Source organism: Salvelinus fontinalis, chromosome 14 (assembly GCF_029448725.1).
Source record: "Salvelinus fontinalis isolate EN_2023a chromosome 14, ASM2944872v1, whole genome shotgun sequence".
In the NCBI taxonomy this organism is placed as follows: Eukaryota; Metazoa; Chordata; class Actinopteri; order Salmoniformes; family Salmonidae; genus Salvelinus; species Salvelinus fontinalis.
Window position 1 is genome coordinate 34,131,067 of NC_074678.1, and position 18,477 is coordinate 34,149,543.

At 43.3% G+C, this 18,477-nt stretch overlaps 1 protein-coding gene across 3 annotated transcripts; it reads right to left on the minus strand.

Annotated features, from left to right (window-relative positions):
* Window positions 1-334: 334 nt before the first annotated feature.
* On the minus strand, window positions 335-18,284 carry LOC129810704 (ER degradation-enhancing alpha-mannosidase-like protein 3). Of its 3 annotated transcripts, none has more exons than XM_055861488.1 (21): window positions 16,851-18,284; window positions 16,703-16,748; window positions 11,154-11,254; window positions 10,953-10,992; window positions 10,721-10,833; window positions 10,476-10,629; window positions 9,963-10,097; window positions 9,524-9,629; window positions 9,234-9,331; window positions 8,962-9,087; window positions 8,743-8,826; window positions 8,574-8,657; window positions 6,550-6,674; window positions 6,135-6,363; window positions 5,877-6,022; window positions 5,605-5,749; window positions 5,236-5,427; window positions 4,923-5,088; window positions 4,533-4,718; window positions 4,184-4,198; window positions 335-1,066 (listed from the first exon to the last, which is right to left on the minus strand). In XM_055861488.1, the coding sequence occupies exons 1-21, from the start codon at window positions 16,973-16,975 to the stop codon at window positions 792-794; spliced, it is 2,691 nt and encodes an 896-aa protein (XP_055717463.1). In that variant the 5' UTR covers window positions 16,976-18,284; the 3' UTR covers window positions 335-791. The 3 variants fall into 3 exon arrangements, with proteins under 3 accessions (XP_055717463.1, XP_055717462.1, XP_055717464.1); XM_055861487.1 differs by having other exon boundaries at window positions 4,151-4,198; XM_055861489.1 differs by lacking the exon at window positions 4,184-4,198 and having other exon boundaries at window positions 16,851-18,283.
* Window positions 18,285-18,477: the final 193 nt, after the last annotated feature.

Sequence of the window (18,477 nt, forward strand, 5' to 3'; positions counted from 1 at the left end):
TCCATGACGACAGAGGGCAAGGGTAGGGCAGGTTCATCCCACGTGGACCAGAGGGGTGACCTCTCATACCGACCAGAACCTGCACTTTATTTCAAATTACCTTGGAAATAACTGACAAATATATATTTACAGTCACACTAATAACTTCATATCTTCCTGGAGAGTGCCAGTGCTAAGTGATTCTCAGCACTAGCCTTTTATAGACTGCTTCTCACTGCATTCCCTTACAGCCAAGTAGCTTAATATTGACCCCACAAATTAGGCCCACAAAATAAAATAGTAAAATGTTCGGACAACATATCACAGTTAAATAAACCAATCAATCAACCAGTCAGTTAGTCAGTGGATTATTATTCAACCAGCACTCAGAATCTGCTCCCATATGTCAGTGACCCAGAAATGTATTCAGAGGAAGACAAACGTAATAAAATAAAACGAACAGAAAACAGTGAGACTAGAGCAGATGTCCATGGTGACATACCTGGACTGCAGTCTGTTCTGTTATGAGCCAATAGAGAGAAGACCCCCCAGAATCTGAAATATGAGATGGGCAGATGTATGCCAGGGGAGCAACTAGCATGTTGACACCTGAGAAACTAGAGACAGGTGAAGAGAAAGAACAGAGTGGAAGTCACTGTATTCCATCCTGGTAACCATTCCTTATAAAAACATCTCCCCACTAAAACGTTATCCTTTAGGAGGCACAGTCAGCTGTCCTCCAGGCCAATACTGTGGTTGGGAAAGATCAGTGGGGGGGAGGATAAGGGGGGGGGGGGGGAATGTGGAGGCTGTCAAAGCTCATCCTTCTCCATCTGCTGGAACGCCTCTAAGTCCTCCCGCCAATCAGCCATCATGGCCTTCACTGATTTGCTGCTAGAGTCCTTGTCAACAGCAGGCTCCTCCTTTGGCTCAGGGTTCCTCTTAATGGCAGGTCCCACATCCTCCTCAGGAGTCACTTCCTCATTGTCGGGAGCTGATTCGTCCAGCTCCACAGTGCTCACGTGTGACCGGTCAAGAGTTGCGGAAGAGGCGGGTGAAGTTTGGTCCTCCTCATGAGCGTCCCCACCTGAGGAAGGAGAAAGGGGTGAGCTCAGTTCATTTTCAGATCACATTCCACCACAATAAATAAACTGTATCCTGCACAATCATCCATATAGTTTCCGAGTATCCTACATAGATACATACATATCCTACTCACTATGTATGTGCACTACCAGTCCAAAAAGTTTGGACACATCTACTCATTCAAGGGTTTTTCTTTATTTTTACTATTTTCTACATTATAGAATAGTGAAGACATCAAAACTATGAAATAACACGTATGGAATCATGTAGTAACCAAAAAAGTTAAATTAAAATATATTTTAAAGTAAAAATTCAAAAAGGAACTCGTACATCTGAGCTATTTTTTGCAGGTGCATAGTAACAGTTGAATAAAATTAGAAGAAAATAAAGAAATCCGCACACCGCTCGATAGCATCACTGTTCTTTAATAAGCTTTACGTATCGGCCTCACGGACTTCGTCAGAGCTTTTGTGCGTTTTTTAAAATTAGCACCCTTATGTATACATAGCCCCACCCACATCCATTCCATGCATCGAATGGGGTTGGAGTCAAGGGAAAACAAATCAGTGCTACCAAATATAACAAATGTGCATTTCATAAATATTACAATAAAGCGTGTACATTAAACGTATTAAACACATATGTAAAACCACAACAAGGACATCGACCTACCAAGCAAGTTTTCATAAATCATTGGGTACAGCGCAAGAAGAACGTCAGAGTAAACTGAAATGGGGGCATAATTCATGTTCACAACATAACATACATAGGAATTTCATCATTTAGACCTCTAGGAAATAACGTCTGGAGGGTGAAAATCCAAAAACATTCTCTTTTGCTCAGAGTATTATTTATATCACCTCCCATGTCTGATATGCCACAAAAAAGGTAGAAATTTCATGTTTTAGGTCATTAAAATGTACTGCAACTGGATAATCCCTGTCGTTTCTCCCGATTGAACTTACATGTTCACAAATTCTCTGTTAAAGCGAATGAGAGGTTTTACCTACATAACACAGCCCACATGGACATTTAATCATGTAGATAGCATGGGTGGTGGAGCACGTACATCATTTATTTGGAACCATTTTCCTGTATGTGGGTGGCAGGAATATTCACAATTCATCATATTGTTGCACTGTGCAGGAAAACTTGTTTTCTTGCGCTGTACCCAATGATTAATGAAAACTTGCTTGGTAGGTCGATGCCCTCATTGTGGTTTTACAGACGTGTTTAATACTTTTCATGTACACACTTTATTCAAATATATATATGAAATGCACATTGTTATATTTGGTAGCACTTCTTTGTTTTCCCTCGACTCCAACCCCATTTGATCCATGGAAAAGATGTGGGTCGAGCTGTGTACATAAGGGTGTTAATTTAAAACACACAAAAGCTCTGACGAAGGCCATGTGGCCGAAACGTAAGCTTATTAAAGAACAGTGACACTATCAAGAGCGCTGTGCAGTTTTCCTTTTTTCTCAGATACTTCAAATTAGCCACCTTGACAGCTTTGCACACGCTTGGCATTCTCTCAACCAGCTTCACCTCAAATGCTTTTACAACAGTCTTGAAGAAGTTCCCACATATGCTGAGCACTTGTCTGCTTTGCCTTTGCGCTGCGGTCCAAACTCATCCCAAACCATCTCAATTGAGGTCAGGTGATTGTGGAGGCCAGGTCATTTGATGCAGCACTCCATCACTCTCCTTCTTGGTCAAATAGCCCTTACACAGCCTGGAGGTGTGTTGGGTCATTGTCCTGTTGAAAAACAAATGATAGTCCCACTAAGCGCAAACCAGATGGGATGGCGTATCGCTGCAGAATGCTGTGGTAGCCATGCTGGTTAAGTGTGCCATGAATTCTAAATAAATCACTGACAGTTTCACAAGCAAAGCACCCCCACACCTCCATGCTTCATGGTGGGAACTAAACATGCAGAAATCATTTGTTCACCTACTCTGCGTCACAAAGACACGGCGGTTGGACCCAAAAATCTCAAATTTGGCCTCATCAGACCAAAGGACCGAATTCCACAAGTCTAATGTCCATTGTTTGTTTCTTGGCCCAAGCAAATCTGTTCTTCTTATTGGTGTCCTTTAGTAGTGGTTTCTTTGCAGCAATTTGACCATGAAGGCCTGATTCACAGTCTCCTCTGAAGAGTTAAGGTGAGATGCGTCTGTTATTTGAACTCTGTGAAGGATTTATTTGGACTGCAATCTAAGGGGCAGTTAACTCAAATGAATTTATCATCTGCAGCAGAGGTAACTGGGTCTTCCTTTCCTGTGGCGGTCTTCATGAGAGCCAGTTTCATCATAGCGCTTGATGGCTTTTGCGACTGCACTTGAAGTCCTTGAAATTTTCCGCATTGACTGACCTTCATGTCTCAAAGTAATGATGGACTGTCATTTGTCTTTGATATTTGAGCTGTTCTTGCCATAAAATGGACTTGGTCTTCTACCAAATAGGGCTACCTTCTGTATACCACCCCTACCTTGTCACAACACAACTGATTGGCTCAAACGCATTAAGGAGGAAAGACATTCCTCAAATTAACTTTTAACAAGGCACATCTGTTAATTGAAATGCATTCCAGGTGAATACCTCATGAAGCTGGTTGAGAAAATGCCAAGAGTATGCAAAGCTGTCATCAAGGCAAAGAGACGCTACTTTGAAGAATCTTAAATATATTTTTCTTTGTTTAAAACTTTTTTGGTTACTACATGATTCCATTTATTTCATAGTTTTGATGTCTTCACAATTATTCTACAATGTAGAAGAAAGTACAAATAAAGAAAAACCTTGGAATGAGTAGGTGTGCCCAAACTTTTGACTGGTACTGTATATCTAACACAAGCACCCACACCGGTCATTCCCAGACAGAAATAGAGCAGTGTTGCAGTTCACAAGAGGCAGCGAACTATAAACAGCACGGTACTGATGAGTCATGTGCAGTACAGACCAACAGTATCATGCTCTTGATGAGTTCTGAGATGGCCAGCTATTTACACAAGACTAACCTGCACTGAGCTGCTCTACCACACACAAAATAATGGAGGAGAGGGGAAAGAGGGCGATACTTACTGCTCTCCAGCAGGATGCCAGGGAGAGGTTTACCTTTGAATATGGAGGCTGCTCATCCAAAGGGTGAAGGGACAGGAAAGAAAGAAAGCAGAGGAAAGTTACTGTTACAGTCCACCACAGGGAAGGAGAGGAGAAGGAAGACAAATGGAAAGGGAGCTGTATCCTGTATCACACTGGGTGCTCACCATCACCTATCTCCACCAAGCTGCTACTGTAAAGTGGCCACAGGCCCACTATTTGGAGTCACCACTGAACCCTGAAATACTGGCCATTTTGAAATCTTCACAAAATCAAATCTGGTCTCTAATGAGCTGAAATAAGGACCCATGTTCTGAACATGTCTCCAGTCAGTAGCAGTCCTGTTCTGTCCAGTGGATCTCACCTCGGTCTCTGGCCTTGTCGCTCAGCAGCACCTCCACCTCCCTGTACTCCTTAAGAGCCTCCAACAGGATGTTTCCCTCCTTGTAGAACAGGAAGAGCAGGGGCAAGGTGACGTCGTCCGTGTTGCGGCCATCGCCGGCCATCTGGAAGAGGGGAGCTGTGTCACTGCTGCTGCCCTCGTTGTCATCTGTTGGGGAGAAGGAGGGGGTAGTTAGCAGGGTAAAAGAGGACCCTATAAATGGTAATACGTCAGTTTATTAAAAGGTTATAAGCATAATGAAAGTGTTATGAACATGTATAAATGTCAGAAGTATGATGAGAGTTAGTGAAGCCTTCTTGAAGTAGATTAATTCATTTAAATTAAGATCCTGTGTTAGTTGGTCCTCCTCACCGATGACGATGCCGCCGATGGCCCCAGCCTTCATGATGTGTCTTGCCTTCTCAGCGAACATACACTGGCCCCGCTGCAGCAAAGCGATGCGGCCCTGTACAAAGGCAGCGTTGCTCAGCTCCGCACAGCCACTGTAGGGCTCAGCCACTGTCACAAACCCACGCACCTACAGACAGACAAAGAGAGTACATGTTCAAACGTCACTCGGAACGCTGAGAATAGAGAACGTCTGGCGCCTAGGGACAAGACAGGATAAACAAACAAGCAGACAGGCGCCCATCCATTGGAAATTGGCACACTGAAACACACTCACCCCAGTGATGCTCTTGGAAAGGTCTGTGCCAAACTGTGCTGGGCCAGCGGTCAGCACCACTCTGCCGAAGAAGGGGTATGAGATGATCTGTACGGCGCGCGGAGGGAGCTGCTCCTTCTGCTGCTGGCTGGACAGCTCCATCATCTCCTGCATGAAGCGCATCCCGTCCTCTGCTGCCACAGCACTGACCGCCTAGAGAGAGGAAGTAACGGGAGGGAGAGGGACGGAGATGGAGTTAGAGAGGAGAGGGCAGTAGATGGGGAGAGACTGAATAACACTCATATGGGGGGGTTGGCAGTCATCTTATGACACCATTCAAATTGATAGCAAAAACATGTCTCCCAGCTTGTATTGTGCATGATTATTTACCTGTGTAGCGTGTTGGACTAGCTGCACTCTGCCATCCTTCAGGTGTATAAGGCTGACTCCCATCCTCCTCAGCAGCTCCAGGTGATCAGGGTTGTTGGCCATGAAGTCCTGAGCCCTCAGAGGGGGGCGACCCATCCCTGGCTCACTGGACGAGAGGGTGGAGGGCATTAATGTTCACATTCAGTATGGTTGTGACAAGAATAATATTCTGCCATATTTCAGTACAAAAAGCACTTAACATGATTCCTCACGTTAGGCATAATGTCCCTTACCGGTGAACGGCAGGGCGGGGACAGCTCTTGTCCACAGCACTTCTGATTGGATCTCGGAGGTTCCGAGGGAAGGCAGGGTCAGGGAAAAGGAGGCGTGTGTTGGGGCAGGTCCAATCAAAGTTGGAGTCATCCAGCTCTTCCTCTGACTAAGACAGGGTGGGAGAAAACAAACATGACTAACTCGATCATCTGAATATTATTAGAAGTAGTATCATTAGAACTATAGCTGGTCACAGCATGTGATTTTACTATACCCACCCAAAGAGATTTGACAGAGGCGGACAGATGAGGCAGAGATTCAGCCTGTACCGTGGAGTTGGCGGGAGGAGAGGGGGCGCGAGGGGCAGTGGACAGAGACAGGGACAGGGGCAGGAGGTGAGCCTCGGTGGTGAAGATGTAGTCCTCAACATTAAACGGCAGATCTTCCTCCTCTGCAAACAGCAGGAACAGGTACTTGAACATCTCCGCCAGGAAAAAGGAGTCCATTCTGAGAGGAAGCAAGCCAAATTTGGAGCAGCAGTGTAGACACCACATAAACCAGTTTGATTTAACTACCTGCCTGGCACACGGTTGCTCAGCCACTTAAACCATCCACCTCTGTTTCCCGCCCATCATTAAATGCCAGTCAGACCCTCCCCGTCCCTTGGCTATTCCCCTGGATCTGGGCTCTCACCGGTCCTCGTGGCTCCCGGTGCGAACGTCCTTCATGGCAGCAAAGCCGCAGGGGACCCGGGCAAAGCGGTTCAGGTTGTCCAGCACCGTGCGCCCTACCTCTAGGTAGTAGGGGTCTTTGGTGGCCTAGAGGGGGAACAGTGGGACCAGGGTTAGACACTGTACAACTGGATTAGGCAATAACGAAGGCCACTGAGATCAAAATGTACAGTGCATTCGAAAAGTATTCAGACCTCTTCACGTTTCCACATTTTGTTACAGCCTTCTTCTAAAATGGATTAAAAAAATGAAATCCTCAACCTACACACAATACCCATAATAACAAACCCGAATACATGATTTTTGAAATATTTGCAAATGTTTTATAAATAAGAAAATGGAAATATCACATTTACTTAAGTAATCAGACGCTTTACTGAGTACTTTGTTAAAGCACCTTTGGCAGCGATTACAGCCTCGAGTCTTCTTAGGTATGACGCTACAAGCTTCACACACCTGTATTTGGGGAGTTTCTCCCATTCTTCTCTGCAGATCCTCACAAGCTCTATAAGGTTGGATGGGGAGCGTCGCTGCACAGCTATTTTCAGGTCTTTCCAGAGATGTACGATCGGATTCAAGTTCAGGATCTGGCTGGGTTACTCAAGGATATTCAGAGACTTGTCCTGAAGCCACTCCCTGCGTTGTCTTGGCTGTGTGCTTCGGGTCATTGTCCTGTTGGAAGTTGAACCTTTGCCTCAGTCAGAGGTCCTGTTCTTTAGCAGGTTTTCATCAAGGATCTCTTTACTTTGCTCCGTTCATCTCTCCCTCAACCCTGACTAGTCTCCCAGTTCCTGCCACTGAAAAACATCCCCACAGCATGATGCTGCCACCACCATGCTTCAAAGTATGGATGGTGCCAGGTTTCCTCCAGACGTGACTCTTGGCATTCAGGCCAAAGAGTTCAATCTTGGTTTCATCGGACCAGAGAATCTTGTTTCTCATGGTCTGAGAGTCTTTAGGTGCCTTTCGGCAAACTCCAAGTGGACTGTCATGTGCCTTTTACTGAAGAGTGGCTTCCGTCTGGCCATTCTACCATAAGGGCTTAATTGGTAGAGTGCTGCAGAGATGGGGGAACCTTCCAGAAGGACAACCATCTCCACAGAGGAACCCTGGAGCTCTGTCAGAGTGACCATCGGGTTCTTGGTCATCTCCCTGACCAAGGCCTTTCTCCCATGATTGCTCAGTTTGGCCAGGCAGCCAACTCTAGGAAGTGCCTTGGTGGTTCCAAAGTTCTTCCATTTAAGAATGGGAAAGGGAAAGAGGGATAACTAGTCAGTTGTACAACTGAAATGTGTCTTCCGCATTTAAACGATCCACTCTGAATCAGAGACGTGTGGGGGGCTGCCTTAAATCGACATACATTTCTCAGGGGCAGAACGACATTTTTTTAACTTTGTCAGCTTGGTTATTAGATCCAGCAACCTTCGATGGAGGCCACTGTGTTCTTGGGGACCTTCGATGGTGCAGACATTTTTTGGTGCCCTTACCCAGATCTGTGCTTCAACACAATCCTGTCTCGGAGCTCTACGGACAATTCCTTCGACTTCATGGCCTGTTTTTTTCTCTGACATGCACTGTCAACTGTGGGACCTTATATAGACAGGTGTGTGCCTTTCCAAATCATGTCCAATCAATTGAATTTACCACAGGTTGACTCCAATCAAGTTGAAGAAACCTCGCAAGGGTGATCAATGGAAAAAGGATGCACCTGAGCTCAATTGAATCTCATAGCAAAGGGTCTGAACAGTTATGTAAATAAGCGTTGTTTTTTACATTTTAAATACATTTGCAAAAAATGTCTAAAAACCTGTTTTCGCATTGTTATTATGGGGTATTGTGTGAAGGTTGATTTTTTTTAAATCAATCCATTTTAGAATAAGGCTGAAACGTCACAAAATGTGGAAAAAGGGGTCTGAAAATTCTGACTGTACTGTATGTTCATGGATCTATGTCAACTTCTAGACTGCATGTCTGCATAGTCCTTACCTTGTACAGGAAATAGGTGCTCTCTGCAAACTCAGGTCTTAGTGGATGCTGAGCCCAGTGTACCCTGAAGTCAGTGGTGAACGCCTAGGGAACAAAGAGGGGTGTTAAAGGCTACAGCCTGAGTGAGAGCAAAGGGAGGGAGAGGAAGCAAAACAAAATTTGAGCTAACCTCTGGGAGGAAGTTGTGTTTCTTGGTGACTTGATACAGCATCTCATGGGTCTCAATGGCTGGCCGGATATCTCCCTTCAACACCTGGGAGATTCATTAACAAGGTTAGGAGGAAAATACATGTTTAAATTTGTCTCCATAATCTCAGCACTATCTTTATGTACTAAAACCCCTGCTTAGGCAGCTGGTCTGTTAGTGACGCCAGGCTGAGTGTCTCACCTGCAGCCCAGGGAAGAATGCCAGGAGGGAGTCCATCCAGGTGCGAGCAGGCAGCAGAGGCTTGTGGATGTGAACATCCAGCAGGAGAGGAGGCTGGCTGATGTACTTCATTATAGACGCATAGTGCTGGAAACACAAATAATGAGAAAATATGACAAGCTGAGGATGAGAATGGAGCATACTTTCTGTGTATTGAATTCCATCATAATAAAGGCATAATAGCATTCCATGATTTCGGCTGGAGAATGGTTACAGCGTGTGACGTCACTCACAATGTTGAAGCGCTGCAGAAAGAGGTCATCTCCCAGGAGAATGTAGGCTTTCAGCAGGTACTCATAATACGAGTCGATCCCTGCTCCAACTCCGCTGTCTGGAACAATACAACAGTGTACCATTTCATACCTCAGAAACACCAATGGCCTATTTCTACAAGTACAGAACATCAGCGCCTACCCCCTTGCCCCTTTACTTCTACCACATCCAATACACTGTCCTTCGTGGGAAAAATCCATGTAAATCCTCCTTTATCATACTAGTTATGGCCTGGGATGGGTTCTCTCACCCCTGCGGACCCACTCTCCTGAGTGGATGTTGATGGTTGTTCCCACTAGGTTGCTGTTCCTCTGTCTCTTCTCCCACAGGAAGTTTAGGGCTCTCCGTGCATGGACCTGAGTATGATGAAATTAATTGTCAAATTATTTAATTAAAAAAAATCAATTTAGCAGAATATTTTATGCAAAGCGACTTAGTCATGCATGGATAAAAACAATGTAACGTACGGGTGGTCCTGGGAATCAAAACCCACTATCCTGGCGTGGCAAGAGCCATGCTCTACCAACTGAACTACAGAAGACCATGAATCAATATCATTCAGACACACTGGGATCGCCGAGAGTCAACAAGCTGGACTGACCCTTTAAGGTCTAGTAACGCTGCAGTCTAGTCATGCATCAGCCGTGATCTGAACACACATTTTAAAGTAAGAGACAAATGTCTTATACCTCAAACACAGGGTCCCCAGTGAAGCGACTCAAGGCAGCGAACTCCAGGATGATGGTACCAGCACAAGCTGTGCAGGTGTCCGTCTCTGTGCCCGTCCGAGACTCAGGACCCCTGACACCATGCTTCAAGTTTACCTGTTGAGTGGAATTATAAGGCTCAATATAGCTGTCATAGACTGAAATACATCGCTGTGTTCCAAGTCATTGTTCACGTGAACTATACAGCCATAAAAAACTCTGCCTCTGAAAACTATGGCAGCTGCAAGCAGAGGACTGAAGCAGAAAATGTAATGATGCAGTCATAATCTGAGAGGGTGTACTCTCTGCTGTACTCTTACCCGCTAGCCGACGGCATCCTTTTAGCTAATGTGCTTGCCAAAAGTTGCCCTCTCAACCTTATGGGTGTATGTACATGCTTGTGTGGGTGTGTGTGTAACATATTATGGTAAAAACACAACAGCCGAGACCTTATGTTAAGTCTATGTATAGGCTGCATGTATAGTCAGACCTCACCCTGGGGTAAGGTAGGCCACTGCTGGTGTTGAAAGCAGGCAGGAGTCTGAGACCCAGGTCTTTGGCCATGTGGAGCAGCTCATCCTGGTACCATTGCATGTAATGCCCTGCATCCTTCAGCATCACAGCCATGGAGTGGCCCCCTAGCAGCCCCCTGAAAACATAAGGAAAGTCACAATAGTCACATAAACACACGCAAGCACACATGATGTCCAGCCAGTCAACAGTCTTTCGTGTTTTCTTACCCCAGCACACGGATGTTGGTCTCAAAGACAGACACCACAACGTCATTGTCGAGTCGCACATCTTTCAGCACTCTCCTCACTGCTGCTTCAAACTCTGCTGTCTTGTTTAAGAGCTGGAAGTAAATACAGGAGGAAATCAATTAAAATCAAAGCATCCCTAAAAACAGAGACTGAACAAAACCAACAAGGCAGCTTACTGGTCGGTGATACAAACTAAAGAGATTTTACTCACCACTAGAGTGTCCAGGGTGTCGATGAGGGTGAGAGAGAACCTTAAAACACACAGACAATTCAATCAAATCACTGTCACAGTCCCTTATGGCAAGAAGATATCAACATAGAGACTCAAGAGTATTCCAGTGCCAACAGGACTGTTTCTCCCGTTACCACATCCTACTCAGGCCTGAAGGCAGGCAGGCAGACAGGCCCTTACATCCCCAGTGCGTCATCCACGTCTCCCCGACTGGGCTCCAGCCCACGCACCCTTCCCCGACACGTCAGAGGCATCAGCTCATCTGCTGGGTACGCATGGTCCTGGAGAACACAACCAATAAGGATCAATAGTAGTGTGTAAATGTTGACCATATGTCAGACAATACTTGACATACAGTAGGCATAAATAAGGTTCAAGTAGTTTCCTTGCAAAACACTCTACCACACCAAAATCAATACATTCATATCTGTTCCTGGCAAATAAAGCAGAAATGTAAAACACTTGCCACGCACTAATTTAATCTGAAAGGACCCATGAGAACCAACATGAGAAGTTCACAGGAGCATGTCAAAGGAAAGCTAGTCTATATAGGCATACAGTGCATTCGGATAGTATTCAGACCCCTTGACTTTTCCCACATTTTGTTATTATTCAGCCTTATTCTAAAATGGTTGAAATTATTTTTCCTCATCTACACACAATACCCCATAATAACAAAGAAAAAACAAATTGAGACATTTTTGCAATTAAAAAAAATATTTTTAAATACAAAAACAGAAATCTCACATTTACATAAGCATTCAGACCCTTTACTCAGTCCTTCCGATCGGGTTCAAGTCCGGGCTCTGGCTGGGCCACTCAAGGACATTCAGAGACTTGTCCTGAAGCCACTCCTGTGTTGTCTTAGCTGTGTGCTTAGGGTCGTTGTCCTGTTGGAAGGTGAACCTTTTCCCCCAGTCTGAGGTCCTGAGCACTCTGGAGCAGGTTTTCAGCAAGGATCTCTTTACTTTGCTCGATCCTGACTAGTCTACCAGTACCTGCCAACGAAAAACATCCCCACAGCAGGATGCTACCACCATGCTTCACCGTAGGGATGGTGCCAGGTGTCCTCCAGACATGACGCTTCGCATTCAGGCCAAAGAGTTCAATCTTGGTTTCATCAGACCAGAGAATCTTGTTTCTCATGGACTGAGAGTCTTTTAGGTGCCTTTTGGCAAACTCCAAGCGGGCTGTCATGTGGCTTTTACTGAGGAGTGGTTTCCGTCTGGCCACTACCATAAAGGCCTGATAGGTGGAGTGCTGCAGAGATGGTTGTCCTTCTGGATGGTTCTCCCATCTCCACAGAGGTACTCTAGAGCTCTGTCAGAGTGACCATCGGGTTCTTGGTGACCTCCATGACCAAGGCCCTTCTCCCCCGATTGCTCAGTTTGGCCTTGGCGGCCAGCTCTAGGTAGAATCTTGGTAGTTCCAAACTTTTTCCATTTAAGAATGATGGAGGTCACGGTGTTCTTGGGGACCTTCAATGTTGTAGAAATGTTTTGGTAACTTTCCCCAGATCTGTGTCTCGACACAATTCTGTCTCTGAGCTCTACGGACAATTTCTTCGGCCTCATTGCATGTCAGAGCAAAAACCAAGCCCTGTCAACTGTGGGACCTTATATAGACAGGTGTGTGCCTTTCCAAATCATGTCCATTCAATTGAATTTACCACAGGTTGACTCCAATCAAGTTGTAGAAACATCTCAAGAATGATCAATGGAAACAGGATGCACCGGAGGTCAATTTCAAGTCTCATAGCAAAGGGTGTAACGAATTATGTAAATAAGGTATTTTATTTATAAAACATTTGCAAACATCTCTAAAAATCTGTTTTCGCTTTTGTCATTATGGATATTGAGTGTAGATTGATGAAGGAAAAAACGATTTAATCCATTTTAGAATAAGGCTGTTTCGTAACAAAATGTGGAAAAAGTCATGGGGTCTGAATACTTTATATATATTTTAAAACCATTTTTCCATTTTAAAAATTAGGAATAAGCAAAGGCTTTGATGTTTGGTCAAACAGATGGAAAATAGGTCTTAGAAAACATCTACCAGAAAAAGTCTTAATCTTCACACCCTTGACTTTTTCCACATTTCATTGTGTAACAGCCTGAATTAAAAATTGATTAATTTAAGATTATTTGTCACTGGTTTACACACACAAGGCCCTTCTCCCCCGATTGCTCAGTTTGGCCTTGGCGGCCAGCTCTAGGTAGAATCTTGGTAGTTCCAAACTTTTTCCATTTAAGAATGATGGAGGTCACGGTGTTCTTGGGGACCTTCAATGTTGTAGAAATGTTTTGGTAACTTTCCCCAGATCTGTGTCTCGACACAATTCTGTCTCTGAGCTCTACGGACAATTTCTTCGGCCTCATTGCATGTCAGAGCAAAAACCAAGCCCTGTCAACTGTGGGACCTTATATAGACAGGTGTGTGCCTTTCCAAATCATGTCCATTCAATTGAATTTACCACAGGTTGACTCCAATCAAGTTGTAGAAACATCTCAAGAATGATCAATGGAAACAGGATGCACCGGAGGTCAATTTCAAGTCTCATAGCAAAGGGTGTAACGAATTATGTAAATAAGGTATTTTATTTATAAAACATTTGCAAACATCTCTAAAAATCTGTTTTCGCTTTTGTCATTATGGATATTGAGTGTAGATTGATGAAGGAAAAAACGATTTAATCCATTTTAGAATAAGGCTGTTTCGTAACAAAATGTGGAAAAAGTCATGGGGTCTGAATACTTTATATATATTTTAAAACCATTTTTCCATTTTAAAAATTAGGAATAAGCAAAGGCTTTGATGTTTGGTCAAACAGATGGAAAATAGGTCTTAGAAAACATCTACCAGAAAAAGTCTTAATCTTCACACCCTTGACTTTTTCCACATTTCATTGTGTAACAGCCTGAATTAAAAATTGATTAATTTAAGATTATTTGTCACTGGTTTACACACACAATACCCCATAATGTCAAAGTTGAATTAGGTTTTTAGATATTTTTACCAATTAATACAAATGTTTAGCTGAAATGATTCAATAAGTATTCAACCCCTTTGTTAATGGAAGCTTAAATAATTTCAGGAGCTAAATATTTTCTTAACAAGTCACATACTGTAATACATTTCATGGACTCATTTTGTGTGCAATACTGTTGAACAGGATTTTTTAATGACTACCTCATCTCTGTACCCCACACATACAGAATTTTAAGGTCCCTCAGTCGAGTAGTGATTTTCACACACAGATTCAACCACAGGGAGGTTTTCCAATGCCTTGCAAAAAAAGGGCACCTATTGGTAGATGGGTCAAAATGTAAAAAGCAGACATTGAATATCCCTCTGGGAAAGGTAAAGTTACTAATTACACATTGGATGGTGTATCAATACACCCAGTCACTACAAAGATAAAGGCGTCCTTCCTAACTTGGTTGCCGGAGAGGAAGGAAACCGCTCAGGGATTTCAACATGAGGCCTAATGGTGACTTTAAAACAGTTACAGTTTAATGGCTGTGATAGGAGAAAACTGAGGATGGATCAACAACATGTAGTTACTCCACAATACTAACCTAAATCGCTGAGTGAAAAGAAGCCTGTAAAGAATAAAAAATATTCCAAAACATGCATCCTGTTTGCAATAAAGTAAAACTGTCAAAGAAATGTGGCAAATAAATTAACTTTATGTGCTGAATACAAAAGCGTTATGCTTAGGGCAAATCTAACATCACCGAGTACCACTCTTCATATTTTCCAGCATGGTGGTGGCTGCATCAAGTTATGGGTATGCTTGTTATCGGCAAGGACTAGAGTTTTTTTTATTAAAAGAAACGGAATGGAGCTAAGCACAGGCAAAATCCTAGAGGAAAACCTGGTTCAGTCTGCTTTCCAACAGCCACTGAGACAAGACTTGAAATGGCTGTCTAGCATTTTTCTTCCACTTTGATAGTATTTTTTGTAGATCGTCGACAAAAACAAAGAGAATTCAATCAATTTTAATCCCACTTTGTAAAACAACAAAAAGTAGAAAATGTCAAGGGGGTTGAATACTTTCTTTAGGCACTGAACCGAATGAATAGTCATTAAACACTGGTCACCTTAATAATGTTTAGATACTGTTTTCCCCACTTTATAAGTACATACTGTATTCTAGTCATGGCTCATCCTATACAACTACTGCTATACACACACACATACCTTTTCTATTCACATACTAACCATACACACACATATATACACTCAGTGGCCAGTTTATTAGGTTCACAAAAATGGTTCGCTCCTACAGACAGTGAGTCACCTGGCCGTGGCTTGCTATATAAAGCAGGCAGACAGGCAGTTCAATTACTGTTCGATTGAGTGCTAGAATGGGCAAAACAAGTTACCTAAGCGACTGTGTTATATGAGCGTCGGTGCCAGGTGTGTCTGTTCCAGTATCTCATAAATTGCCAACCTCCTGGGCTTCACACACAACAGTGTCTAGGGGATTTACTGAGAATAGCGCGACAAACAAAAAGTCAGCGGAGGTCCTGTGGGTGAAAACAGCTCATTGATGAGAGGTCGAAGCAGAATGGTAAGAATCATGCAAGCTAACAGGTGGGCCACAAACAGGCAATTAACAGTGCAGTACAACAGTGGTGTGTAGAACGGCATCTCGGAACGCACAACTCGTCGGTCATTTTCACGGATGGGCTATTGCAGCAGACCGCCACACCGGGTTCTACTCCTATCAGCTAAAAACAATAAGTAGCTCCAGTTGGTTCGTGATCACCAACAATAGACAGTTGAGTGATTTAAAAATAAACAAATAAATTGCCTGGTTGGTGTTTGCGAATCCCAGTTGCTGTTGCATCATGCTGATGGCAGAGTCAGGATTTGGCATAAGCAACATGAGTCCATGGCCCGATCCCACCTGGTGTCAACAGTACAGGCTGGTGGCGGTGGTGTAATGGTTTGGGGAATCTTTTCCTGACACACATTTGGTCCCTTGATACCAATTGAGCAACATTTCCATGCCCCGAAGAATTCAGGCTGTTTGAGGCAAAGGGTGGGTCTGACCCGGTACTAGATGGATGTACCTAATAAAGTGTCCAGTGAGTGTATATTTATATTCCGCATCTGGTCCGAAAGCTAATTTCCAGAAATTCTATACATTCTTCCATAGGGTTTTGTACTGCGTATTTAAATACTGTTTGTAAGCAGATCATTCTAATATTTCTACTACTGTACATTGCATTTTAGTTACACTGTTTATACACTGCATATTTATTTATATACTGGAATCTTGACATATCAAATTAATTTTTATAGCCCTTCTTACATCAGCTGATATCTCAAAGTGCTATACAGAAACCCAGCCTAAAACCCCAAACAGCAAGCAGTGCAGGTGTAGAAGCATAGCTCACTAATATAGCTACTGCTGTACATACCATTCTTAGTATATCTTGTGTAAATACGTATAGATTGCATTTGGATGTATTACAGTGCTATTTGGGTTGTTAATTTATTTTGTTCCGACATTTCTTGATTTCTTGTTGTGGTTTTTGTAATCTTTTTTAAAATTATTATTATTTGTGTACTTGTTTGACATTTTACTGCATTGTTATTAGCTAGTAACACAAGCATTTCACTGCACCCACTAGAACATCTGATAAACTGTGTATGCGACCATTAAACTTTGATTTGATCTGTTATATGAATGGGGCAGGTGCGGTGACGAGACTTACCATATAATTTGAATAAGCATGGTCAAACATCTCAACCACTTGGTTCCTTGAAGGGAAAGAACAAGTCAGCTTAGCTCATTCTCCTTTATCTGAGGCAGTCAGAACATGTCTGGTTTTAAGCTAGATGTGTGACAACTTTCTCACTCACCTCAGTTTGAGCTTCTCCTCTCGTGACATAGATTGTCCAAGCCTGCATAAGGTGCTCAGCAATAGCAGCAATGAGAACAATAGGGCCGACATTGTTGTGGGGCGAAACCACAACACTGTGCACATAGATACAACCTAGCTTTTTCAGTCAAGCGCAACTGTAACCGATCATCACATTAATATTGGCCTAGACACCACAACACTCTCTGATAAACACAAGCACTTAGATCTCATGTTCACATATTCAGCACTAGGGGACACTTCAGGCAAAGTCTGTCTGCCCAATGATTATTTAACACATTGAGGCAGTGCTGTTTATAAGGCCAACAATATTGTTACTAATAAGCTTATTGATGCCCATTTAGACACCATCTTTGACTCACTCCACCTCACCAAAGTCATAATGTACAAATCCCGGTTTATGGCAGTGGTGTGACAAGAGGTCGGACATACAACTGTATCTAAAAATCAGGCTCATAAGTAATATATTTGACAGAATGCAGGAATGCTATAGTATTATGTAAACTGATATCAGTGATCTGTCATAAAATGCGTCTTAATATCTAAGACAAAGTTATACAAAGGACGTTCGCGCACACTCCTTCCTTGACTCAGTGTCAAATCCCTTAAAACCGCGTTCACCTGTTGGTCACACCTGTTTGCTGTCCAATCACTGACACATGCGGCACCCGGACCTACTGTAGCGTGTGACACGTTGGCAAAGCTTCAGTCAACACAAAACATTCACATACTGTTAATTACCGCTGTCGGTGGCGTTTATTAACGGTTAATCACATTATTGATTACTGACAGTGTAACAATCTTCAAGTCAATCAAAACAAACTCTCCTTCCGTATTAACGTTACTTGACATCCGTGTCTGGGTAAATGGACACCATAAACGCTTAGCTACTGCCAGTAATACCGAAGATGTCAATTCTCGGTTTCAGGTTGACTTAAAACTACCAAATAATTAGCTAATCATTAACTAATTCCGATAACGTAGCTGACTACAAAGTTGTTCCGTTGCTATCGACAGTAGCCCCATAGAGAAGATCTAGCTAATGTTAGCTATAACAATTAGGATATCCGTAAAGCAAGCTAGACGAGAAAGCTAATATAACCAGAAAGCTAACAAAGTTAGCTTTTATTTCCTCCTTTGACAGTTCCCCTCTTTCGTCCGACAGTTGTGGAGCCAGCTAGCTAGCCAGCTTGTCCGGTAATTGACAGTCCAAAAACAAGCGAAGTAGGAAAGGCGCCGAGTCCATTTCAGCCGTTTATATAAGCCCCTCGGGCAGTGTCTTCTGTTCTGCTTGTTATATTTGGCCGTTCTCTGTTGCCTTGAGCATAAACCCTTAGCAGTGAAATAAAAGCAAAGGTGCCTGTAAGATAAACGTCAACAACATCCGCATCCGGTTAGGATGTAGTGCCCTCAGCCCCTTCCAACACCTAAATGTTGTAGTTTTGTCATGCAATATTATTAAATGTACATTTCTTCAGTCGTTATACATTTGCAAAGAATATGCCTTAAAAAATGTGTTGGCAATATACATAAAGGTGGACGTGTGTCAGTTCCTTGAATATTGACAGACATCAGAATGAATCTCTCACCATTGTTGGTAGTCACTA

What these genes read in the sequence shown, in the direction of transcription:
- LOC129810704 (XM_055861487.1), bottom strand. Translation starts at nt 16,975, where the DNA reads ATGTGCACAGTGTTGTGGTTTCGCCCCACAACAATGTCGGCCCTATTG. An exon ending in ATGCTTATTCAAATTATATG is followed by an intron (nt 11,255 to 16,702) that starts GTAAGTCTCGTC and finishes TGTGTTCTCCAG; the next exon opens with GACCATGCGTACCCAGCAGA. An exon ending in CATCGGCGGCATCGTCATCG is followed by an intron (nt 4,719 to 4,922) that starts GTGAGGAGGACC and finishes TCTCCCCAACAG; the next exon opens with ATGACAACGAGGGCAGCAGC.